Source organism: Lissotriton helveticus, chromosome 5_1, assembly GCF_964261635.1.
Source record: "Lissotriton helveticus chromosome 5_1, aLisHel1.1, whole genome shotgun sequence".
In the NCBI taxonomy this organism is placed as follows: Eukaryota; Metazoa; Chordata; class Amphibia; order Caudata; family Salamandridae; genus Lissotriton; species Lissotriton helveticus.
In genome coordinates, this window is record NC_136065.1 from 907,756,275 (window position 1) to 907,782,992 (window position 26,718).

General features: G+C 43.3%; 1 protein-coding gene across 5 annotated transcripts in view; it reads right to left on the reverse strand.

Annotated features, from left to right (window-relative positions):
- Positions 1-26,718, reverse strand: part of KCNMA1 (potassium calcium-activated channel subfamily M alpha 1) — a 1,543,535-nt gene that overhangs the window by 113,350 nt on the left and 1,403,467 nt on the right. For all 5 annotated transcript variants that reach the window (XM_078643370.1, XM_078643368.1, XM_078643365.1 and 2 more), the window contains one exon: positions 6,635-6,765. In XM_078643370.1, the coding sequence (XP_078499496.1) occupies positions 6,635-6,765 (131 nt within the window). The remainder of the gene's footprint in view (positions 1-6,634; positions 6,766-26,718) is intronic.

Here is a 26,718-nt window from a genome sequence, read left to right on the forward strand (position 1 = left end):
AGTAAAAATAAGATAAAGACCAGTATGTCTATGTCTGTGACTCACATGTAAACAAGTTTACTGGTGGTCAGCCCATAGAGCTTTTATAAGCCAACAAAGAAGCAATACAGGTCTCGTTGGAGTCAATATTGTTTTCTATTGTATTTTCGCCCCTTGCTCCTAGACCTATAAAGTGTTCTCAGGGGGTACCTTCTTCATATAGTAAGCAGAGTTGGGAACCAGGGTTGGTGAGCTCATGTGGGAACTACCAGGATGAGCATGAGGGTGTTTGACAAAGCCTACGAACCAGAAATGGAAGAAGAGGGAGAGGATGAAAACCATTGGCAAATATCCCTGACCAATTCATCCATAGTCCATTGCTGCTGGACTGTGGGTTTGGAAACCTGGAGGCGCAGTTTGGGCATTTGCACTGACCATGGTTGCAAACAAATCTATTTGAGTGAGCCTCTATGTGCGAAAGTAATGCAGATGGAGTTCCCACTGGTGGAAATGTTGCCGCATCGGGCTGAGGTCAGGAAAATTGCTGTCCATCCCGGAAGGTACTCTGCTAACAGGTGAATGTTGTGATGGAGAGCACAATCCCCAATGGCTTGAGATACCTGAGACAGTTGTGGAGAACTGGTCCCTGTGTTTTTGAGGGTAGTACATGGCTGTCATATTGTCCGTGCGGACAAGGACAACTTTGCTTGTTAGGTGAGGCAGGAAGGCTTTCAACGCTAGGTGAACAGCTAGAAGCTCTAAGTAGTTGATGTGGAGACCCAGGAATTTGGACTTCCACAGGCCTAGTATGGTCAGAACCCGTAAGTGTGCACCTCACCCTGTGAGTGATGCATCTGTTGTAACAATGGTCTGGGGAGAAGTGTTGAGGAAAGGACGCCACCTAAGAGGTTGTTTGTGTTCCACCACTGCTGAGAGTGATGACTGTGGCAGCCTATCAACACTAAATTGTCCCAATGACGCTCAGTTTGAAACCACTGTTGTGGTACACATTCCTGCAACAGGAGCATGGGAAGCCTTGCATGAGGTACTATGGCTATGCAGGAGGCCATCATGCCTAAAAGTTGCATGACTGTTCTGACTGAGTTGCTGATTTGGTTGGAACAAGGGAATCAATGCTTAAAGGACTGTATCCTTGAAGAATTGGGATAGGCTAGGCCTACTTCTGTTTTGAGAATAGGGTCTAGATAAGGCTGGATCTGTAGGGCTTGGAGGTGCGTTTTGGTGTTATTGAAGGTGACCCCTAAGCGATAAAGCAGATCTATTGCGAATTGTGTGTGTGATTTAGGAACTGTTGACAGATGGCAGCCATTTGTCCAGATAAGAGATGACATGGATGCCCTGTCTGCGTAGGTGAGTGGCTACCACTGAAAGGCACTTGGTAAATACCCGAGGTGCAGTAGTGACCCCAAAGAGGAGGACTTTGAACTGGTAGTGCCTTCCGCCTACCACAAACCTGAGATACCAGCGATGTGCTGGGTGTATTGGAATGTGGAAATAGGCATCCTTTAGATCAAGCACAGCCCAAAAGTTGCCTTGCTAGAGAAGAGGAATTAAATCCTGAAGGGTTACCATGTGGAAGTGTTCTGAAAGGATGTATTCGTTTAGAGGTCTGAGATCTACAATGGCCCGAAAGGACCCATTCGTTTTGGGTATGAGGATGTATAGTGAGTATACCTCTGTACCCTGCTGATGGTTGGGGCGGGGTTCTATATCGCCTTTGAGGAGGAGGGCTTTGACCTCATTTTCGACTAGTGTCTGATGTTTCCCTGATTGTCAGTGTTTGCGATGTGAAATAGTGGGAGGTGTGGAACTGAGCTCCAAAAAATAACCATGTTGGATAATATCCAACAACCAATGGTCTTAGGTGACAGTTTGCCATGTGGGTAAGAAAGTTTTCAGTCATCCCCGACATGTGTTATGTGGACAAAGGAGAAGAAGAACATCAGGGTTTGGTAGTTTGGGCAGCTCCCTTTGCGAAAATGCCATTGCCTCTGGAGTTATTGCCTCTGTAGGACCCTCTAAAATAAACCCTTAGAGAGGACTGCTGGGCCTGGGTATGCTGATAAGAGGAGGAGATTTCAGAGGAGGTGGTCTTTGAACCTCCATGGTAGAAGGGGCAATGAAAGGAGCTACGGGCAGCTGGTGTTTGTGTGCCCCCAATGTTTTTGCCGTCTCTGAGTGCTTTTTTAGTTTTGCTAAAGTTTGGTCCACCTGGGGACCAGAAAGTTGGTTGCTATCAAATGGTATCCTCAGAAGATTTTGTTTGACTTCTAGCTTAAAGCCGGATATGTGGAACCATGCATGTCTTCAAAGGAGAACTCTGGTGTTTACCACTCTAGCAGCAGTGTCAGCTGAATCTAGAGTGCAACAAATGAATTTGTTTGAAATGATTGTGCCTTCAGATAAAAGTTGTTGGTAGCGTTGTCAGTGCTCCTCAAGGAGGTATTGGAGAAAGTCCTTCATTTCATCCATTGGGCATAGTCATACCTTGCCAGGAGACCATAGAGTTTGTAATATGGCAGCGTTTGGCTGTTTGTACTGATACCGTTTTCCCAGCCCTTTTTTACCCTTTCTTTATCTGGTGGCAGGGTATCTCCACTGGCCTGGAAGTTCACTCGTTTATCGGCAGGGGTAATGACTAGTGAGTCTGGAGGAAGCTGACCATGAATATAAATGGGGTCAGATGGGGAGGCCTTATATTTATTCTCCACCCTGGCTGTTATGACCGTAGCTCTGACAGCTCTTTAAAGTTGTCGGGGGTGTGACGAAGCATGCCCTTGAGCAATGGGAGATATTGGGTGGTGCGGTGAGTGGAGAAAAGTGATTTAAAAAGTCAGCTTCTAAGGGCTACTTGTGAAATTCCACCTGATGAAAGGAGGCGCCCCTCCCGATGATTTCCTGATATGACGTAGAGTCATCAGTAGGGGAGGGGCAGGCAGGGTAAAGATCAGGGTCCCTATCCACTGGTGGTTCCATATCATATAGGTCCCATGAGTCATCTTGTGGAGAAATATCAAATGTATCCTCCACCCCAGCACGTCCACCTGTGTCGGAATGGGGAGATCCTTGTGGTGTAATGTCAGGTGGGGAGGGCGAGCGCAAATGTGGGAGAACAGGTGATGATAATGGTGGTGCAAGAGGCAAGAGGATGGTGGCCTTGTCTGCCTTCTTATGTATTTTCACATGTCCAAGGCATCCTGAAATGATAGCTGCCATTTGAATGGTGGAGCAGCGGAGGCCAAAGGGCGGGCAGGGATGCGGCCCATATGATGGTGTATGATAAGATGTTTTTGCCTGGAATCAAGCTGTTACTGTAGTTTATGAAGGATGGGCTTGACTCTTGCACCAGAGTTGGGCTTGGATGATGACTTCAAAGTATTCAAATTTGAAAGAGTCTTTTGTTTCGAGGACGATGGTTGGTTTGGTGCTGAGACGGAGGAACTTGAAGGTGCAGGTCTGCTAGAAGCCAACGGTTGGCTCGACGCTGAGGGTCGAGTCAGTGACAGGGTGGTCAGAATTGAAGCACTCAGTTTGGAAGGGTTCTTCGGCACCAAGCCTGAGCTGGGTGGAGTATCCGAAGTAGTTGTTTGGTGCCGACCATGGCCAGAAGGCAGTGGTGGTCCGAAAGCCTCTGTCTGATCTTCCAGGGGGACTGCCTGATTTTTAGCAGGTGGCTGCTCAGGGAGGTGTCGAGGTGGAGAGTGTGCCATACTCACAAACTGTTGAGTAGGTGGAATGTCTTCTATCTCCAGGTTGATCTCCAATTCAGAACAGGAGCTGCCCTCAATGGGAAAGACCTCTTCATCTGCAGCAGATGGCTGCGGGTGCTGCTTCCCCTCGAAGTCGCCATGACCAAAAATATCTGGTGTTTCTTCCATGCCCTTCCATGACATCTCAAGCTGATGTGCATGATGGTCACAAAGAGTTTTCTTGGAGTTGAAGGAGCGGCAGACGTCGCAGTCTGTCTTGTTGTATTCCGTCGAGCGGCACAAATTACAGACCTGATGTAAGTCTTTCCGAGGGTATTTGGCATGGCTTCAAGAACAATAATGAAAGGGTCTTCATTCCATCCCCTTCAAGACATTCTTGATAGACCGATGGAGAAGAGTGTAGGCCCCGACGGGCAAGTCCCAGAAAGGGCCACGATCAATACCGACCCGCTCAATCTAAATATTTGAACGTCGATACACAAGGGAAGCACAGGAATGCAATTGAAGACAATATCGACGGAGGGAGTTACCGTGTGACCTGAAAAGAGCCCTACACCGGTGTTGAACCAGAGCACAAGTCTGAACTCAATGGCAGAAGGAAAACAATCATACAATGGAGTTGTTGCCCATGCGCATTATCACCAAAGGTAGGAGTCACTCTATCTCGTGACTCAATAGACTTCTTAGAAGAAAAACAACTTGCACACATCAAAACCCAACACTAGAAGGCAGGAGTATGCACAGCATGTGTATCTTCAACCACACATGCCAGGTACAGTCCTTCTACCAGATTGGTTTTCTTCTCGTAATAGTTTCACTCAAAAACAATATACTCACCTGAGTCAACTGACAGACATAACCAACTCGGTACTGTTGAAGCCTCTCATGACATCAGCTAGGGCCAAGCCACTTGCTACATACTGGGGCCTATATTTACAAAAGTTATAGAGGGTGGTTGTGCAATCCAATGGAATAAAGTGGTGCGCGCACAGGACTTTAAAATAGTTGGTAATTTGGCCCTGCCTTTTGAGGCGTGTTCCGTTGCTCGATTGTCCGTGCAAAACCTTAGAAAATAGGAGCCCTGTGGGGACTTTCCAGTGCCACCCTCTCCCACACTCCCACATGATGGTATGGAACACAGTGGAACAGAGCTTCTGTGGGAGCTCTTACTAGGCAAGTACACGTGGGCTAAACTCCTGCTAAAATCTGCTCCTGGTGGGGTATCTACTTCTACAGGCCTACATGACGCTACATAAATCATCCTGCTAACCTACATGGTGACAATGTATGTTCCTGTGTCACCTACTAGCCATTTTCAATCATGCCCCTGTCTCCATGACAAGCTATCAACATACCTCCTGGACTATCCTCACACTCCTCACTAATGACTGCCTATCCTGCACATACATGAATACTTTTCCTTATGGGGAGGACGAGCCAAGCAGAGCTCAAGCCTAGCTTGAGGCAAATGTCTGTCTCTGGCTTGTCCCTTGGGGACTAATGACCCCAAATAGAACTGAGCCAATCATCCCCGGCACTGCCTTTTTAGAAGACATAAAGTGCTAAAATCCAGGAGAGTCAAGTAAAATCATAAGATTGAAAAGTGTGCTTTACTGTTTGACATGTTGCTAGAAAAAAAGTCCGTCTCAAACAGTGGCAGAACAAGTTTGTGTGAAGCCATACTTCATGTGCAATGATTTGCTTAATGAACCATTAACCAAGGAGCAAACTCTGTGGGGGCAGCAAGGAATTTTGCTTTCCTTTGTGTTGTTAATATTAGTGATTGCCGTGTTGCGCCTCTTCTGAAATTGTTCTGTTTGCCAAGTTAAGTAAGGAATCCAGCAGTAACATTACATAAATATAGCATCTCCTGTATTCCTTCACAGTTAAATTCATCCATCCATCCCCCTGCCCGTCTGTCCATCCGTCCATCCATCCCTCCGTCCATCCGTCTGTCCATCCGTCCATCTGTCCGTCCATCCATCCATCCATCCATCCACTGTATACATGTCCAGCAGGCTAGTGAATACTGACTCTTTGCACTTGCATTTGCCTATTCATCACCCTACTGAATACCCATCCTTCCCACCAATGACTACCCCCTCTGAACATTATTTAAGAGCTATGCTGCACATCAGTGAACACAAATGATATCTAAAATCTATCTGGTAAAGGGCAGGAGGGCCAGACTTTACACTAGTGAATATCTGGTAAATATCCTTGTAGTCAATAGCGACCTTAACTCATAAGTTAAATCAATCCTGCACCTAATGAACAACTATCTTGCAACACTAGTGAATACCTATACTTTATACATAATTGTACATCCATCGTGTGCACTAATGTTTACCTCCTACAGTAGTGACTACCCTTCTTTCTCATCAGTGAAGCTCAATGATACACACTTGTAGATAGTGAATACACATGCTTCACAAGCGAATAGCCATCAGGTGCCTTAGTGGATGCCCATTTACATTAGTCAAAATCCACCTTTCTAAGTTGGCGGTACCCATCCACCTCACTGTGAATACCCACCATTCACACTAGTTCAGTACACTGCTACAGTGAACACATTTTCACACTAATGGATATTCATTCTTCACATAAGTAAATACCCACAATTCACAAATGCAGATAACATTACAAATATTATTATCAGTTCAAAAAGATTCATGTTTACCACCTTAGAAAACAAAAGCTGAGTAACACTTTCTGGGATTAGTCACCACAAGCAACAGATTCAGAACGATCTGCTTGTAATTACCAACAGAGCTGGTTACAGACTTTAGTATACAGTCTTCATGTGAGTGAAGACATGCTACTCAATGCAAATCATACTAGCCCATTAGGTACTACATAGTTTGCATGAGAGTGTATGCTCAGAATTCACACAGAAGGATTGACAGAGATGTATATTGACTTACTGCGCTCATGAGGGAGTCCAGCACACTCACAGCAAACGCTGTCCCGCATGCGAATGGCTGCGTGAGGTAAAGTTCGGTGTCGGGATCATCATCATCATCTTGGTCCAAGAACTGAACATTCGAGTCATTCACTAGAGATTTACAAAGATATATAAGTTGGCTTGAGTTGAACTAATGCACAGAAATATAGTGTTTGTTCATTTTAGGTGTGATGTCTTAAACCAAAGTAATGCCGATCCCCCGGGCAACAATTTGTAACAGAAGCATAACATTGATTTGTGTCCTTCGTACAATTATGACACGGAGGATGCTTTGATCCAGCTCAAGCAATCATGTCCCCCTGCATTAAAAACACACAACACATTTAAGGATATGAGCGCTGGCCTTGCCACCCACGTGGACCTCAGAGAGTTGAAGCCATTGAGGCATGCAGAATTTCCACAATAATATTCATCAGGTAAATTTACATTCAATGGATCAGAACGGGCAACATTAGCATATTCAATGGTAATAATGAACACCTGACTTGGCATAGTACCCATGGTGTGGTTATAACAGTGATGAGATAATACTAAGATGGTCCCCGAGGCAGAAAAGAAAGTTTTCTGTTGGACTCCATGTCACTTCTAGACTTTGAAAAAAGAGTCTAATGAGTACAACAGGAATATGGTATGTAGTATGTGATGAAAGTAGCCTGAACCTGTTGGTCTGGGGAGGCTCAAGCAGCCAATGCATCCTGTGAGTGATAGCAGTTTGCAGTTGGATGTGAAGTTGGAAATATAGATGCATAGAAAGTTACCAGATAGCTCCCATTTTCTAAGACAGCATAATTTTCTTAATCCTAACCTTCAAACAAATTCAACATGACAGAGGTATGTCAAGGAATACTTAGGAATGAATCAGCGCTTCCTCAGTACCTGTCCTGAAGGGTGCTCATCATTTGCAACTGAACTGAAAAGTGTTAGTTACTAGTGAACTGAACAATTGAAAGCTGTTTTATGATTTCAGAGTAAATAAATTGACGTCCTGACCATCTTCATCTTGGCCCGCTTTGAGAACTAGCTTGTTTGAAAATATTGAATTGTATTGGTGTAGGTATAGAGAGGTCCATCAATTATAACATTCACCTGCTGATTGAGATTCAGGACTAAAGTTATAGTAACATGTTTGCCTTCACGAAGAGGCAATATGAAATTGCATAGCACAGTCACAGAAGCCTAGAATGATGCGACTAGGCTGTCATCTTGGAAATCACTCTTGACTGAGACTATAGGGTGCCACACAGAAAGCAGAGCTTAACTTTATTTACTTCCCTGATGATTTTCAGTATGTGAGAATTCCCTAAATCACCCCTTTTAGGAGTTGCCTTTTCTGTCTGGAAATCTATAGATAGCCAGTCACCTATATTTTCTTACAAATTGGAGGAAATTATGAGAAAATCATTCAGGAAAGGAAAGTTCAATCCAAAATATTCAGTCACAAGAGTAGAGGAATGCTCCCATGTATAAACGTTTATAGTGAAAGACCTCCTCTGAATAAATGAAGAAACAAAGTGTAAAGTAAGAGCTGTAGAGCTCTTAAGCTGCAAAATGAAGAAAACTATCCTTTTACAACTGCACGAATAGTCACCCATCCTGGGTGAGAGTTGAAGACTTCAGTCATACCTGAAGTGGTGATCGTCAAATCCTTGCGTCTCTGCCAGATCATATGTTGCATCAGCATGTGGTAAGCTACATCTTAGTCTATGACTTTTTTGGGCAAATTCCAGTGTATTTCTTGTGCGTCCTGATCTCATTGGAGGCGGTCGCTCCCCACGCTCCTTGGTCGTGCTGGGTATCGTTGAATGCCATTTGCACTTTGCCTGCTGCTCGATACTTGTGCTGCCTGATCTAGACACATAGCGCCTTATTAACGTGTAGCGCTCGATTGGCTCATTAGCATTTTTATACTATTGCGCATTGCCTGCTGCTCGTTACTAGTGCTGCCTCGTTCGCTCATTAGCTTTTAACATCATCTGCGCATTTAATTAGTGTTGCCTTGTTGTGCTCAGCGTGATCCCACTCTGTGCCCCCAGCCTGCTTGGGTTTCACTCGTGCTACCAGCCATTTTATTTGTTGTGCCTCGGACGCCCGTCCTCTACACCCCGCCCCCGCCTCCCAGCTGCTCCTCCCTCCCACGAACTCCTAAGGCTAACTCCGTCCTCACCAGCGCTGTGACCGTCCTGATCTCATTGGAGGCGGTCGCTCCCCACGCTCCCTGGTCGTGCTGGGTATCGTTGAATGCCATTTGCGCTTTGCCTGCTGCTCGATACTTGTGCTGCCTGATCTAGACACATAGCGCCTTATTAACGTGTAGCGCTCGATTGGCTCATTAGCATTTTTATACCATTGCGCATTGCCTGCTGCTCGTTACTAGTGCTGCCTGATTTAGTTATATATAGCCCTACTGCCGTGTAGTGCTCGTTCGCTCATTAGCTTTTAACATCATCTGCGCATTTAATTAGTGTTGCCTTGTTGTGCTCAGCGTGATCCCACTGTGTGCCCCCAGCCTGCTTGGGTTTCACTCGTGCTACCAGCCATTTTATTTGTTGTTCCTCGGACGCCCGTCCTCTACACCCCGCCCCCGCCTCCCAGCTGCTCCTCCCACCCACGAACTCCTACGGCTAACTCCGTCCTCACCAGCGCTGTGACCGTCCTGATCTCATTGGAGGCGGTCGCTCCCCACGCTCCCTGGTCGTGCTGGGTATCGTTGAATGCCATTTGCGCTTTGCCTGCTGCTCGATACTTGTGCTGCCTGATCTAGACACATAGCGCCTTATTAACGTGTAGCGCTCGATTGGCTCATTAGCATTTTTATACCATTGCGCATTGCCTGCTGCTCGTTACTAGTGCTGCCTGATTTAGTTATATATAGCCCTACTGCCGTGTAGCGTTCGTTCGCTCATTAGCTTTTAACAACATCTGCGCATTTAATTAGTGTTGCCTTGTTGTGCTCAGCGTGATCCCACTCTGTGCCCCCAGCCTGCTTGGGTTTCACTCGTGCTACCAGCCATTTTATTTGTTGTGCCTCGGACGCCAGTCCTCTACACCCCGCCCCCGCCTCCCAGCTGCTCCTCCCTCGCTCCGCCCCCCCAACCTTCCACTTATGTCGGAACAGCTGACGCACAGCGTTCACGCGCAGCGGATGCGCGCCGAAGGCGCGCCAAAGGTAAGCCCGTCTACGCCCGTCTGCGCCTGGACCGCGCCCAGCGCCAGACCCCCTGTTCCCCGCCGCACCCAACCCACTAGAGTCACATATGATGCCGCAACTCTCCTCGCCCTCAACCCCGGACGCACACCACAATGCTGTTTAGCCACCCCAGGACGTACCCATGCTCCATTCACCTGCCTCTCCTGCAAGTTCAATTGCTCCAGGACCCTCACCAAACCCTCCTCCGCCACACGCCGCCCCGACGCTAACCACCTGAAGTGCATCCTGATCAACACCCGCTCGGTCCACAGACACGCTACGGAACTCTGGGACCTACTCGACACTGCTTCACCTGACATCGCCTTCCTTACAGAAACTTGGATGAACACATCATCTGCACCCGACATCGCCATAGCCATACCAGACGGCTACAAAATTACCCGTAAAGACCGCACCAACCAAACAGGAGGAGGCATCGCCATCGTCCATAAGAACACCATCAAAGTCTCGACCAGCACCGATGATATTCTTACATCCGCAGAACATCTCCCCTTTCAAATCCACACAGACCCCAGGACCACACTTAGAGGCACCCTCATCTACAGGCCCCCAGGCACCCGCACTCAATTCAGCGATGACATCTCGGACTTTGTCAGCCCACATGCCCTCGCCTCCGATAACTACATTCTTTTAGGAGACTTCAACTACCACCTTGAAAACAAACACGACAGCAACACCACCTCCCTTCTGGACAACTTGGCCAACCTCGGACTCAAACAACTCGTTGACGTCCCCACCCACGCAGCCGGACACACGCTCGACCCTATCTTCACCTCCAGCAAGCACATCTCCTTCAATCACACCACAGCCCTCCACTGGACGGACCACAGCTGCGTTAACTTCAGCTACAAAACCACCCTAAACAACTACCGCCCACAACCCATTCCTCGGAGAAACTGGAATAAAATCACCTCCGACCAACTCCTCACATCACTCAATCAAAACCCTCCCACCCTCTCACTGGACCCAAACCAAGCAGCCACCAATCTCAAACAATGGATCACCCATAGCGCTGACGAATTAGCACCCTTGAAAAAACACCAGATCAAATCAACCAACAAAAAGGCCCCCTGGTTCAACGATGACCTCAAAAAATCCAAGAAGCTATGCCGCACCCTGGAGAAAACATGGAGAAAAAACCAAACCACAGACAACATGGCCACACTTAAAGCAGCCACCCGAATACACCACCAACTGATCCGATCTGCCAAGAAATCAGCATTCAAGGATCGTCTCGACAACAACTCTCACAACAGCAAGGAACTCTTCAACATCGTTAAAGAATTCACCAACCCCACCGCAGCATCCAACGACATTACTCCTTCCCAAGACCTCTGCAACGCGTTATCCTCCTTCTTCTACAACAAAATTGCAGACATCCACAACAGCTTCGAGAACACTCCCAGCAGTCACCCCTCCCCACCCCCCTCAGATGCAAACACGCCAACTAACATCCTTAGCGCCTGGAACCCGATCACCACTGAAGAAACAATCCGCCTAATGAACTCAATCCACTCTGGCTCGCCAACTGACCCCTGCCCCCACCACATCTTCAACAAAGCAGACTCCATCATCGCACCCCATCTCCGTGATGTCATCAACTGCTCATTCAACTCTGCCACCTTTCCGGAAAGCTGGAAACACGCCGAGCTCAGCGCCCTCCTGAAGAAACCCACAGCAGACCCCTCTGAACTTAAAAACTACCGGCCCATCTCCCTCCTCCCATTCCCGGCCAAAGTCATCGAGAAAGCCGTCAACAGCCAGCTCGCCGCCTTCCTTGAATATAACAACTCCCTAGACCCTTCCCAATCCGGATTTCGAGCCAAACACAGCACCGAAACTGCCCTAATTGCAGCTACTGACGACATCCGAACTCTACTGGACAACGGTGAAACAGTGGCCCTCATTCTACTCGACCTCTCCGCCGCTTTCGACACAGTCTGCCACAGTACCCTTATACAACGCCTCAGCAACATTGGAATACAAGGAAAAGCCTTGAATTGGATCACCTCATTCCTCGCTGGAAGAACCCAAAGAGTCCGACTTCCCCCTTTCAACTCTGAAGCCACCGAAGTCACCTGTGGCGTACCACAAGGATCTTCACTCAGTCCCACCCTCTTCAACGTTTACACGAGTCCACTCGCTTCCATCGCGCGTCAACACAACCTCAACATCATCTCTTACGCCGACGACACCCAGCTTATCCTTTCCCTCACCAAAGACCCCAACACCGCCAAAACCAATCTTCACGAAGGCATGAAAAAAGTAGCCGAATGGATGAATCATAGCCGCCTAAAGCTCAACTCAGACAAAACGGGGGTGCTCATCCTAGGATCTTCCCCCACTGCCTGGGACGACTCTTGGTGGCCTTCCGCTCTGGGCACAGCACCCACACCCACAGACCACGCACGTAACCTTGGCTTCATCCTAGACTCCTCTCTCTCGATGTCCAGACAAGTCAACGCAGTCTCATCCTCTTGCTTCAACATACTTCGCACTCTCAAAAAGATCTTCCGCTGGATCCCCCTAGATACAAGAAAGACTGTCACCCACGCATTGGTCACAAGTCGACTCGATTACGGTAACACACTTTACGCCTGCATCTCAGCAAAATTACAGAAAAAACTCCAAAGCATCCAAAACGCATCAGCGAGACTCATATTGGACATCCCTCGCCAAGATCACATCACCGAACACCTAAAAGACCTCCACTGGCTTCCCGTCAACAAAAGAATTACATTCCGCCTTCTCACCCACGCACACAAGGCCCTCTACAATCTAGGTCCAGAATGCCTCAACACTCGCCTATCCTTCTACAAGCCCACCCGCCAACTAAGGTCGTCCAATCAAGCCCTTGCCGTAGTCCCACGCATCCGAAAATCCACCATGGGTGGCAGATCCTTCTCCTTCCTTGCCGCCAAGACCTGGAACTCACTCCCCACTCACCTCCGCCTTACTCAAAATCACATAGCCTTCAGGAAAGATCTTAAAACTTGGATATTCGATAAATAATGATCCCCTTCCCCAAGCGCCTTGAGACCCTCTGGGTGAGCAGTGCGCTATACAAATCCTTGAACTTGAACTTGTAGCTCACGTCACATTTATATCAAGGGTGGGCATGGCTTTTCAGGTTTCATGGGGTTTTCTTTTAATTTTGCTAACATAACAGGATAAGTACAATTTTTAAAAGAAGCTGTGTTTGAAACATCCCACGGTGTTGCAGGAGAAAAACACTGGTGGAAGAATTGTCTGCCAAAAATGTTTTTTGCAGGCAATTTTCTTCATAAGCAAAGTTTTAAAACATCTACTCGAGTGGCAGGGAGAAGCAGCGCCCTCTTGCGTTGCGCATGGTGCCGTTCACGCTGATTTTACAGCTCACGACAAACTCCCAATGCAAAAAATTAGCGCGAGCAGCGTGACTTACTGTACTTTGCCGCTTGCAGAACTCTGTGAAGCGCGGTGGAGTTTTTTCAGCACTTTACGGAGTGCAGCGGAGAACTCTACGAACTCCACCCAGGCCTAGTCTATTGCTGCTCACACAACATAAATCTGAAAAGTCAACAAATCATTTTACTTAAAATGCCTATTCCTCACCCTGTTCTCGCTGCATATGAGCTTCACGTGTCACAGGGTTCCATAAAAATAATTCTGTTATTCCAAATTGAAGTATCATCAAAAATATGTTCAGGTTGTAAGTACCAAATATCAACATCATATAATTTAATTCCCGAACGAGCACATTTGTGTCAGGCCTAACATGACCCTCCTTTCCACAACACTGGACATCATAGTATCTCAGTGAACAGGCCCTCAGGCCATGACCTGGATGATTAGGGTCAAGGTTCACTTCAGAGTGAGCCAGACAGTATGAAAAAGATCAAACAAGAAGGCAAATACAACCAGATTTACTTCCACAGCCACTGCAGGAAGTCCTTATTAAGCTCTTTAGCATAAAGAGGCTGACATTGTATTTCCTCGTTTGAGAGCTCAACCTCGTCAGACAAAAATAAGTTATTTATCTCTGGCTGTTGTTCACAATTGCTGGTATCTTTTAAAGAGTTCCATATTCTGATTATTTATTATTTGTTAGGCTGGAAATCCTCTGTAGTTATCATTAATTGTACATGTGGTTAAATTCCCACCACATCCTTGGGCTTTCTATTGGTTCATGTTCTCTTAATTTGTGACTAGATTGGAGACCAAGTCCTATCCTCAGGGTCAAAGCGATTCTCCTGCAGGCTTTGGCACCCTGGGGAAGCCACTGAGATAAAATGTGAATCTATGAAAGCTATCAATGCTGGAGAAGTAGAGTTGCAATGAAGTAATCAAGGATTCACATGCTTAGAACAGAGTACCATCATGCTTATATGCTGTTGATGGTGTTATTGGTGAAGAATTCTCTGAAGAGGTTCTAGCACACCAGGTGTCTCAAGTGGTTTTCAACCTTGACATTGAAGTCCTTGCAGTCCATGTTTTAGATTCCCTGCAAAGATGGATTAGCAAGAAATTATGTTGTAGGCACTCTTTGCCAAGCTGAGTGAGTTTCCCATCTACCTGAGAATGGTAGGTTCAATTTCAGATAGCAATAGTCACTCCATCCATCTTGCATAACACTTTTTTTATAAAGTGTTTGACCTTAAACATTCGGCCCCCTCCAATTTGCACCAAAAGCTGAAGACTCAATGTCCAACATAAAAGGTTTACTTCTCTTTGCATCTGCACAGGCAGCTATCTGCATGAGTTGATGGATTGGAGAAAATAATTGACAATTAGACCCTTTAGTTTATGGAAGATCTGATAAATCGTGAGGGATTAACTCTGCGCATCCTGATTACCAACTTCTTTTGAAGACAGAGGTAAAAAAAAAATTGTCACAAATGTTTGTAGCCTGCTTACCTTTCTACTTGATTCTACAGTTCCGCAGTACCACTTTCCATGAAAAACGCTTCAAACTGAAACTGTTTATAACTTCAATAGCAAGTTACAGCACCAAGGGACCCTGTATGTTAGTCAGAACTTTATGAATATTGCCAATCAATCAAATCCATAAAGATCTACAAGCTGTTTGAAAGATGGATTCTTGATTAATTGATGAGTGAATAAAGATGGTTGGTATATATGCTTCCTATGCATGCATTTTGATATGGGTGTCACATTTGCCTCCATTGAAACATGTTTTAACCCCTTCGACGCTCATGACGAGCTCAGCTCGTCATGGAGTTTCCATTGATTTCAATGGAAATTACATGGAAGATTATCATGGACCTTAGCATCCAAGTGGTTAAACCTTATTTTGCTAAAGGTGGAAAAGTGGAAATAATTTGAAAGGATTGACACAGCAATGGATTAAATACTTTGTCATGGTAGCAAGATACAAAGCAACTCAATCCGAGCTGGTATGTCATGGAGGCTGTAGAATGTAAGTACGTACACATCACAAGATAGAGTGTAACTGTCAAGTTCTACAACCTAGGGAGTCAGAATGCTACATGAATAGATACTACCAGATCATTAATAAAGATAGCTTCCATGTTTTCCACATAAATGTATGGTTATGGTTGACAAATGTATCCCTTTGGCGATGATCCTTATGCCTGCTTTGTTAACACCAATGAAGAGAGAAAAGTTTGTCACACCAATGGGCTTGAGAGTTTTGATGGCTCTAATACACAGCTCATATTTTGAAGAAATCTTCCTATCTATTTACATGCAATCGTTAGTTAGATTATAACAGTCATGCTTTGAAACCTCAGTAGTCAGACTTTTAAATTCAAAGATGATGGACCACTAGGTCCCTGGAAAGGTTAAATAACTTGCATCTATCCCTATATGGTCGTACTAATGTAGTGAAGATGATTATATTCCCCAATTTTTTTTTTTTCCGTACTATACCGTTATTGTTTCCTTCTAATTTTTTTATTAGACTTGATAGGATTATCTCTAGGTTTTTGTGGGGGTATAGGAGAGCCAGAAGAGCCCTTAAATGGTGTACACTTCCGAGATTAAGGGGAGGCTGGGGGATGCCAAATTTTCGGCTGTATTATTGGGCAGTATCACTAAGATTAATGGGTATTCTAATTTTCCAAGATTTTGTTATTGATAACTCAATTTGCCCTTCAATATACGAGATGGTCCTCGGGGCAGAAGCGCGACAATGTTTAGTTAGGTTTACTGAACCAAGTTACTAGAAAAAACGAAATTTAAAATTATAATTACGGCCCACCAAATCTGGAAACAATTTAGGAAAAGGTTTCGCTGTTGCGAAGAATTAAATTATTACACACCTTTGCTTAACAATCCTATGCTTCCAGCAATATTTAGTGACTTCGTGATGCAGCGTTGGCATAGAGCCAAGGTATGCTTATTAGGAGACCTCTATCAGGATGAAAATGTTGTTTCATACGTATATTTGCAACAAAAATATAGACTTTCTAAAGGGGATTTTTTTAAATACCTCCAAATCCATAGTTTTCTAGAAAGAAAAAATGTATTAAATACTAGCAAAATGAATGAATATGATGTTTTGGAATGTTGCAGGAAGAAAGAAAAAATTGGGGTAATATATCAGACAATGCTAAACCGAATTGAAGACAATTTAGAAGCATTTGAAAACAAGTGGCAAAAAGAATTAGGATTGGAAAATGTTGACATATTTAGATCATTAGAACTGGCAAATTTGGTTTTGTGTAATGGCTCACTTAAAAGTCAACATTTTATGAGCATATTTGATTTGTATTATACCCCTGCGAAGTTATTGAAATGGAAAGCCAATAGAGGCATTAAATGTAATAGATGCGGCTATTTTGGTGCAGATTCAATTCATATGTTTTTTCAGTGTACCAGATTAGCTCAATTTATTGATGATATACAATTCTTTTTAAATAATATTCTAAGTAAATCATTGGTATTGTCTGCCGAATTAGTAATATTAGGCATTCAATGTGATCAAACTGCTATCAAAACAGATATTGAAGAAGGCTTTCTGTTTATTTCGATGTCGGTTTTCAGATACTGCATAACTTCTCACTGGTTAGACGCAGATCCCCCCACGTTTTATCAATGGCAAACCAAATTATTAAATATCTATCAACTGGAGAAAGCAATATATAATTTAAAGGGAAAGAGAAAGAAAGTTTTTGGCCAAAAGCTCTGGGCACCTATTAGTTACTGGATATAATATGTCTATTGCATTGATTGTTTCTGCTCTGTGGATATTTATTTATTTGTACTTTTTTTTTTCTTTGAACCGGTTGTTTGCTTTAACTACTTGCTGTCATAAAACTCAATAAATAAATCTAAAAAAAAAAAAAAAGATGAATCAAGTTAAGAAACCTTCCCCATATCTGGTGGATTGATTGGCATACAGAGACGTTCTCACTGTCTTACACTTTTAAACTTACAGTCTGTGGATAAATCATTGGCAGAAAATATCAATACATTTGTTAAAGAAAACACTTTACACTTTGATCCTGGGTGCTGGTGTTTGTTGTGAATTGATCCACTGAGAATTCCCACAGATTGGAAAGAGTACTTCCGCCACAGCCTGGTCTACCTATCGTGTCTTTCAATACCTCATGAGCTAAGTAGCTCTTCAACTGCATTTTGTGAGTCTCTGATACGATTTGTCATCATATAGATGTTGAGTCTTGTCCCCATCTCCACACGTCCTTCACTTATGTTGACAGGTTCAGTCACTTTGTACCTGCCTTCTTTCTGATATTACACACTGCAGTGAAGCTGTCCATCGGGACTTTCACTTTTCTGTTCTTTGGGTAATAAAAGAATGACCTGAAGGCCAGACCACTCAACTTTAAAGCAATGGGGTGCATTAGTTGTTCACATGTCCTCTGGAGAGTGAAGTGTGCGTTGTAGTTTTACCTGGTTGTTTCTTCACAAAATATCAACTACTCTTATAACGTGCACTGAACAGTGCACCATAATACTGACTTATTAAATGTGATCAAGATTTGTATGACATCTTCCTTGTGCACAGTGTCAGCTGTTTGTCTAAGTTAGTGTTCAACGAGCTGAACCAGCACCTGCTACAGGTGGTGGTTTAAATGCAAAATTACAATGAACATTAGATAAACTTTATATTTCAATACAGTGCAAAACTTTCATGTTTGGAATTCATTTTTACAGTCTTCATCGTAACATTATTCTCTTGATGGAGCATCTTTGTAACCCCTCATTGGTGTTCAGGTTGTCTCCTACAATTACAATTGCGTTTGAGGACACGATGTGTAAAAGCACCAATGTTTTCTTGCACAGGACTCTACTGCCATCTCTTTTAGCAACGCAGTACCATGAGAAAGCCCCTTGATTCTTGTCCTACTTCTCTTGCTTGTTTCTGAAATGGAGTGTTCACTTTGGCCTGTTGTCTTGCAACAGCCAGTCAGACATGTGCATTTAAAACCTCTCTAACCCAGCTGTTCTACACAGCTGGGTTAGAGAAAGCACAGTCCTCACTATTCTTGGGAGCGCAGGGAGAGGCCGCTCCCTCAAATTATGGCGCTTCTCTCATGCTGGTTAACAGCACCAGAGCAGTGGCAGGATTGGTTAGGGGAATTTGCTTGAGCCTGTGTAGCCTGGATGAGACGTAGCAGAACAGGACTGGAGCAAGGAGGACGTTGGACGTTGTGCAGCAAGCAAGGTAACTGGTTATTTCTTTTTATTTACACTCACCACTCACCTTGCATGCATGCATGCAGCGACCACACATTTTCCTGCCTTACCCACCCCCCCCACCCCCCCCCCCACCCCACTCTGTCTAGTTGCCAGCCGCCACTGCATCCTTCATTCTTTAGGAGTGCTATGCTTGGGAAGGAAAGTAAATAAATCAAGCTTATTTTTAGGACCATTGTGGAGCTCTGTGGGACTCTTGACCTCTTTGATTTTACAATTTTGCAGAATTTGTAGGCAATGTCTAAATGACTCTTGTGGGGCAAAGGTACAATGGTATACACTGAGACAAGGCACTCGTGGACATTTCATGGTATGTTTTAAGATTCGGTAAAGTGCGCTTTTCCTACATTCTAGTTTTCTAACTTCAGCCTCCTGCCTAACTCTCATAGATGTAACACCACTGCATCCTAGGCAGTAATTGATCACTGTATTTGCTAAAATATGAATCAGTTAAGTCTTCAGTGCTTTAGGAGAGTGATTTGAGGCATGCTAACAGTTCATCTGCATGTCAGTGGAAAATGACTCATGAATTTGCGCACCTTCTTCTGCATCTTGTGATCATACTTAGAGAAGATGGGCATAAAACTTTCACACTTCATGTTTGGAAAAACTATGAGGAAACTGCATTGGGCAAAACTTTTCTGCCACTGAGCCTGACTTTCGTTTAGCGCGCAGGCACGACGGTGAATAAGAAGTTGACATTGTTTCAAGTATGTTGCAGCGGATAATCAAATGCTCTGAATTTGTGATTCCAATTTACACATAATCGTCATCGAGAAGGTCTGTTCATTAGGTAGTTAAACTTTCTGCCATGTGAAAAGTGGCATCTCTTTCGGCATGAATATTGCTTTCGTAAAGATCTTCTCCTTGGTCATTTTTATTTTGATGACCGTCACCTTTCATGAGGACATCCTACTAATCTTCAGATCCAGGCTGATCAATGGGTGACCTTAATCACAATGGAACATATGAACACCGTCAAGTGTGTGAACAGGACTTTGACCCTGCCATACCCTTAATATTCCCTGTATGTGGTAGGGTAAATATAGAATTTAGGTTATTCCACATACATATCCCTCCACAAAACCTGATATGTTACTTAAAAAAAAAAAAGAATTCTCTCCTCAACAGTGAAAATAGTTTTTTTTGTTGATATTGGTACTGTTACTGATAATGGCATTCTCACTGACAATCAAGTAGGCATGATAATCAATTATGAAGTGATCCTTGCTGTTAGTAGTACAGAGTTCTCTGAGGAGAACACAGAAGTCAATAATTAGAAGGGCTGTCAATGAGGGGGACAGTCATGATGCAAAACAGGACTCTACATAGGATGAAGGCTGAAATATTACTACGAAGTTCAATAGAAAAGTCTGAGAATGAAAGACTTGACAGATGCAAAAGGTGCACGGAGTACATAGAATATAAAACCCTATACATGTTATTGAATTCGAAGCACGCAGCTCCTTTACGCTTTTCCTATTATGAACCACACTCCAAAATCTAAAGAGTGGCATTCTCTGTGAGGCCAATCTTAATATCTGTAAATCTTTATTATCATTAGAGAGGACCACTTATCAGTCTCCACAGCAGGCAGAAATTCCAGTTATTTACAAATAAAATAGCTCTCAAAGCCCTACCCTTCAGTATTCAGCAAGAAAATCAATTACAGATCCAGTAGTTTATAACAAGGTCAGAGTAAAGACAAAGCACACATTCTATAAGAGGATGACCTTCACCTGTATGTGATGTAGCTGCAGTTACTCCCGGCTGCCTATATTAAAACATCAAGCTCTCATGGACCAAGATATGTCATACATGAATCCTTGTAAATGTCTCTATCTGCTTCTGAAATCTTGTTAGAAGACAATGTTTAGAACACAGAAATCAAAAGTCACCTTTCTGGCAAACTTGACACATTAAAAGCGAAAAATATATTGAAGCACAGTCGGTCACCAAGAACTGCATTACAAGTGGAGCAATGAATATATCTGTAATGGTCATCAAACCGAGAAACTTGAGAAAGAAAAATAATTTTAAAATGCCCCACACAGACTGGGTAGGCATTTCAAGTGAGCTCTACCTTGAAAGTTAATTCACTGAAGATTCCTAGACTACTGAGGACAATTAATGCCCCAAGTTCTTGAATCTAGGGGGAAGTGCACCATTTGACATAATTCTCAAATCCTAGCCTTACTCAAATTAATTGAAAATGTACTACCACTTAGCATGTGAAGAAAGATACTTCAATCATGTACTTCCTTTCGTCCTCCCTGACTAGGCAGGAAGTCATAACACTGTCGGCATCCCACATAATTCCTTCTTCACAATGATACATCTGTACCTAGAAGATAAACATTCTTATCTGTTCCAAGGATCCATGACCAACACCTAACCCCCAAAACATACACATGCTCAAACTTTCATGCAACAAACAGGCATTCATGAGGGGGCTAAACCTTTCTATTCCTGTTGTCACATTAAATAGTCCCACGTCCTGATATCTCGACTATGGTCTGAAACTGATGTTGGGCAGCTCCAACTATTCCTTCAATCTAATATTTTCATGGACTTCATTTAAACTAATTCTCACTGTCATATTACTACAGCATATTCTGTCTCTCAACCCCATCTCCCCTGCCTGCTTGCACCTCAATATATATCCCATCTATACACAACATATTTGAGTTACTGCATTAATGCTACTTATTGGTAAACTGAAGTAAATGTGATCACTGCACTTTGCACCTTACAGATAAATACATTATCAATCGATTCCATTTGTTTTCATGCTGGAGGTCATGTTGTGCTCTTGTTGTTGCCTCTTGTTTTGAGCTTTCTATGCTTTAAGAAGGCAACTAAGTCGTCCACAAGTTGGTAATCAAAGGCAGTGTAGTGTATGCCCAAACAGCATATCGGCTATTTTTGAACTATAAGCCATGGCAACCTACAGCTTGGAAGACCTGTTCTTATCTCCTGTTACTGTAGAAAGCAACTCATCAGGAATATCAACAGTAAACCTATCAAACAGAGCGCTTACAGGATGGTTTAAAGCTGCTTCTATACTTAAAAAAAAAAAAAAAAAAATCTTTATCTCTCCTTTTAATTTGGGTGAAACTGGGAAGAGATATCATTCAAAAGGACAGCATACTAATGGCGGAAAGGTATATGGAACTGGGAAATAGTGCCGGCACCAACCAAACATATCCCAACAACAAGAAATTGTGAAGAACGATGCTATGGAAACAGCCATCAGACTGGTGCGATCAAAGGATTTTAACTGATGCTCAGTGAAAAAAATCATTAAAAAAAAAGACAAGACAAGGCAGTCAATTTTCCACCAGAATATCACAAAAACACATTGAAAAGCAATGCCTGGAGGGTTGCCCCTCTGATGCAGCCAGATAAATAAACGGAAAAACAAGCTGATGGCAGTGGGTAGGAGAGGAGATACCACACATACACACACATACAGACGTGAACAAGAGAGGCTCTTCTTACCCAGCTCAGTTATCATTGGAATGTGCGTTCCACAGTTTTTTTCCTGACTGAGTGAAATCAAAGGGAGCAGTTTGCCAGGTTTAGCTAATAAGCAAATTATCAAAGAGAAGAAGAGTAGAAAGAGAGAAGGTGAGGGAATGGATCAGCCAGATCTCTGAAGAAAAGAACATATAGTGCATAAAAAGGCCAATGGGCCACCTTCTGCCAATTTTCCCGCGGTGCAACAGTGTATGCCCACATGCTACGATCCTGAAAAGAGAAAAAAACCTGTGGAAGTAGAACTGATATCTCCCCATTTTCTCCACTCTGAAACAAGAAATCACAGCTCATATAACCTGGGGACTAACACTTGACCTTTTACGGTGAAAGACAGGTTAAAATTGACATTTTTCCGTAGCAAGTCTGTTCCATTGCTGATGGTGGATCACAGGGCTCCTGCTAAATAAACTTAAAAAGCAGTAGCGTTATTTTAATTCAGCTGCTGACTTTAGTCCTTAACAAACTGGTTCAGCTCAGTAGAGATATTAGCATGAAGCCACTTTTCCCTACCTGAAAACTGTGGCGGTAAAGTCCAATGTACAGAGCGTATCAGAGCAATTACACATTCTACATTGGCTAATAACAATATTTATTAGAGTATAGCCCACAGGTGATAAGAAAGTCCAGATATGTCAGACAATGGCATCACTTGATTAGTTTTTGCTGATGTCAGAAGACAATGTTAAAAATTATACAGCTCAATTTGCTCCCTCCCTATCTCCTTGGAATAGCATGACCTCAACTCAAGCCTGTTAACAGTGGCTGGTGGCTATCCATTATTTTAATATTTTTTAATTTTGTCTTTATTGGCAGCCTGAATGTCAATAATGAGAAGAAGGCTCATTCAAAATGCATCAAGAGCAGCTGGGAAAGGTTTCTAATCACTGTAGCACAATCTAAATGGAATTCACCATTACATGTTTCCTACTCTTTTCCAGTCCTCGGCTATCGACTGACAGACACCTGTTGAATCAGATACTTAAGATTCGATCACAGTAAACATAATAAGCATATCTTCACAACATCAGTGATGTTTCTTTTTCACCAGAACTAAATTCAGGCGATTGCGTTTTTTTGGGAAATTGTATTAGTAAGAAGCAGAAGTTGTGGCACCCTATTGGGTCTTTTAAAGCAGCATTGTAATAATTATTGCAGCTGTCTATCAAATTGGGATCACTCAGTAGCAATACTGGGACATGATCCAATGCCATTGGATAGATGTAACTCAAAATTGTCGAAGTCTCTCAATTGCAGGACCTTACAGTACCACGGATGTCCCTGTTATTGTTGTTTCTCAAAACAAATCTATAACAATGTGCTTTACTGCATGTTTCTATTTCATTGTTCTTGGTCTCCAGAAGAGTTCCACACACACACAGCTGAATTTAGCAAACATGTTCTAACACACATGCTCTCCTGGGGTCTGGATTTCTGCAGCTGTCTTCCTTCAGGTGCATGTTGCAGCCCTACTGCAATATCCACTGGAAATAACTTTACGCGAGTTATAATACGAGATCAAATATCAGAGGTTTGTAAAAGTGGCAGATGTGGTCTTCTCATCTTATGCCCACAAATAATTCACAATGCACCTGCATGCTTTCCAATGGCTCTTCAAATTGTTTTCTACCATGAGGCCTCCTGTGTGTTTCCTAGAGGACTCATTAAATGCCCTCTGTCGATTCTGGCCGTAAGAGAGGAAAAACAGATCAACATGGTTCTGCACTCCATCAGTTGAAGAGAATGGCTCTTCCTGGCAATTAAAGGATCTGGCTCTTAGATGTCTTCTATTGCTTAATTTGTGAAAGTATCTAAGAATTTAATTTCACACTGATTGCAAATTCTCATATGCAGTTGTACGAGTGGAACTCTTAAAGAATGTCATTGCGTATAACCACTGCGAAACATAGCAGTGACGTAAATCTAAATTAAGATGGTCTTACATTCTGAAGAGAGGAACATTTCTATTTCCAAATATATTCACTTCCTTGGTACTCAACATGGAGAAAATATTTCAGCACTTTCAAGAAAATAAAAAAATTGTGATCTCTCAATAATTTAATTTCTATTGAAATTGGCACTTGTCTGCACCCCTAACTTCGTTCATTCCATTCCATCATTCTAGGCCAGTTTTAGAAAAGTAGCCTTTCACCCTTGATCCTGTTCTTCATTTTGGTATATTCATTTTAATTTCAACTGAGTACATCATCGTTATTTGTTTTTTTTATTCTGTTTAAATCTTGCAAAATGTGTCGCAATATTCCACAATCTAGCAAATTTGACTGACTTGGAGAGGTTGCTATGGCCAGATTTTCTAAATATTAACATTGTTTCCAGAATTAGAAGCAGTGTACTGGATTTCAAAATCTATCCTCTCGTCTGCTATTCTTGGAGAAAGGCAGTACACATCAAAAAGTAAATTTAAAAGTTTCAATATTAGGGTAGTCCTAGTGTTATATTAGACTTCATGGCTTAACAATTTGAACTTAGTTAGTGAGGAATAAATATACCCACCGACTTGAATTGATGTTTTCAGTTTTTTAAGGCAGACTGGAATTGTCTGTATAGCCAAATGCTGTGGAGTGGGCTACCACATCAGCGCGGCAATATTGCTACTGTCCTGTCATGTTATTCAGCAGGCTTTTGAGTAGTTTTGGGCTCCTGAACATCTCTGCATTTGTATTCATGCTGGAGGGTTTCAAAGCCCACCACAATACTGAGAGGAACGTTGTATCTGATGGTCAAGCTCTGTACTAAGATGCTGCCTCAGAAACTTGGGGCATAGACATATACACGGCGAAAGCCCAAATATATCACTGCCAGATCACCCAAGGAATGGAGATGCAGTGGAGAAGGTCAATGGAAAAAGGTAAACTCTCTTGCAAAATCTTACTTAATCTGAAGGAATCTCATTTTATAGGTTACCTTTTCCCTACTAGAGATGAGGTCAATTGTCACACTGAGTTTACGCTTGGAAGCAGAAGCAGGCATCTCCTGCAGGTACCATACAAACTGCAGAAGGGAATGTGGGACTAGCAGACCCAGACACTACTTGTGCTCCAGCGGTGTGGGTGTGACATCCAGTGAATTGTGGCTCTGCATTAGAGAAGATCAGCAGGGCTTCTGATTTCCAGATGTCTTGAATATTGAATACACGGATTCATGCCATGTTAACTTATGTAAATCTTAAAGAGTAAGGTTATATGCCTAAATCGGACACTTAACTGATAGGGATTGAGTTATTTAGCAGAACAACCTATGCTTTACTGCTGTAACATGCAGATGTTTTTTTTTATTTCACTTATATAATTGGAATTTCTTCCTTTTCTACCTTATACGACAGGAGGCTCTGATACACAGCTGAACACATGTAATTCTTGAATTAATTCAAGAATTAAATCCCTGCAGAACAAACCAATTTGGATGGCAAGTTCTCAGACAGCACAATGAAACAACCTACCTAAAGACCTTTGAACCAGAGAGCTTTGAGAATACAGAATATAATGTTTTGGAAATGTATGGTGAGAACATCCCATTGCCATTTTATAGTTTTCAAGCAAAGGCTTCCGTCTAAAAAATCTGCTGCTCTAACCCACCCTCTAGTGGAAGAGGAAAGGGTTAATTCAAATGAAATTTCCTACGCTTTTTTCCTACCAGTCGCTGATACAAGTAACTACCAGTCAAATTGTATCTGCTTATTGACTACTGTGGTCCTAATTTTGGGTTTGGCAGCAGGGCCGGACTAGCCGTAGCGGGCACCGGACGTATCGCCGGTGGGACGCCAGGGTGGGGGCCGGTTTTAAGCGCCTGGGGGACCGTTTTTGTTACCCGGGACCGATGATATAGGTCCCCTGTAACAAAATCGGCCGCACCCGGCAACAGAAAACAGCTCGCCCGCACCGCCACCCCACACCTCCCAGGGGTGCCGGCCAAGCAGTTTGCCAGGGCCGGTTTCGGTTCCCAGTCCGACCCTGTTTGGCAGACACAAACATGATGAAGTACTCTGTCTGCCAAACTCTTGGTCCGCCTACCTATTTAGAGTCAGGAAGGCTGTCGGCTTTCTGTTGATAGGGCCCTCATCGATGAAAAGCTTACTCCAATGGCCTGACTGAGTGCCGGTCGTCTAAGCAAGGGAATCACACAGCGCCTTATTTTGAGATGATGGTCTGAGGTCCTTCTGTTCGGTCCATTTGCCACCAGGGATAGCCAGGTTGTGATGAAAAGAAAAATGCAAATAATGTCCTTCACATTCAGGGAAAACAACCTTGTGTGTGGCGGTCTTTAGTTAATTTGTATTTTTTTTTAACAAACTTCCTCTTTGAGAGTTTGTTTTTGAAAACGCTTCAGAAAGAAAGGTAATATGTATCTTTTTGGGCAAAATGTTTTTGTATCTGCATCCAACTCAATCCACGAAAGTCTTTTGTTAACTTTAAGATGGTAAGTGTGAACAAAAGTTTTAATTTACACTACTTTTGTGATGGTAATAGAACTCAAGTACTTTTTTAAAGAGCGAACCCCAGTCATTTGTTAAATGAAAGTGAGGGGCACTGGTGATGTGGCATCAATTATATTACATGGTGGCATCGCCTGTAGTTCATACCATGAAACACTGG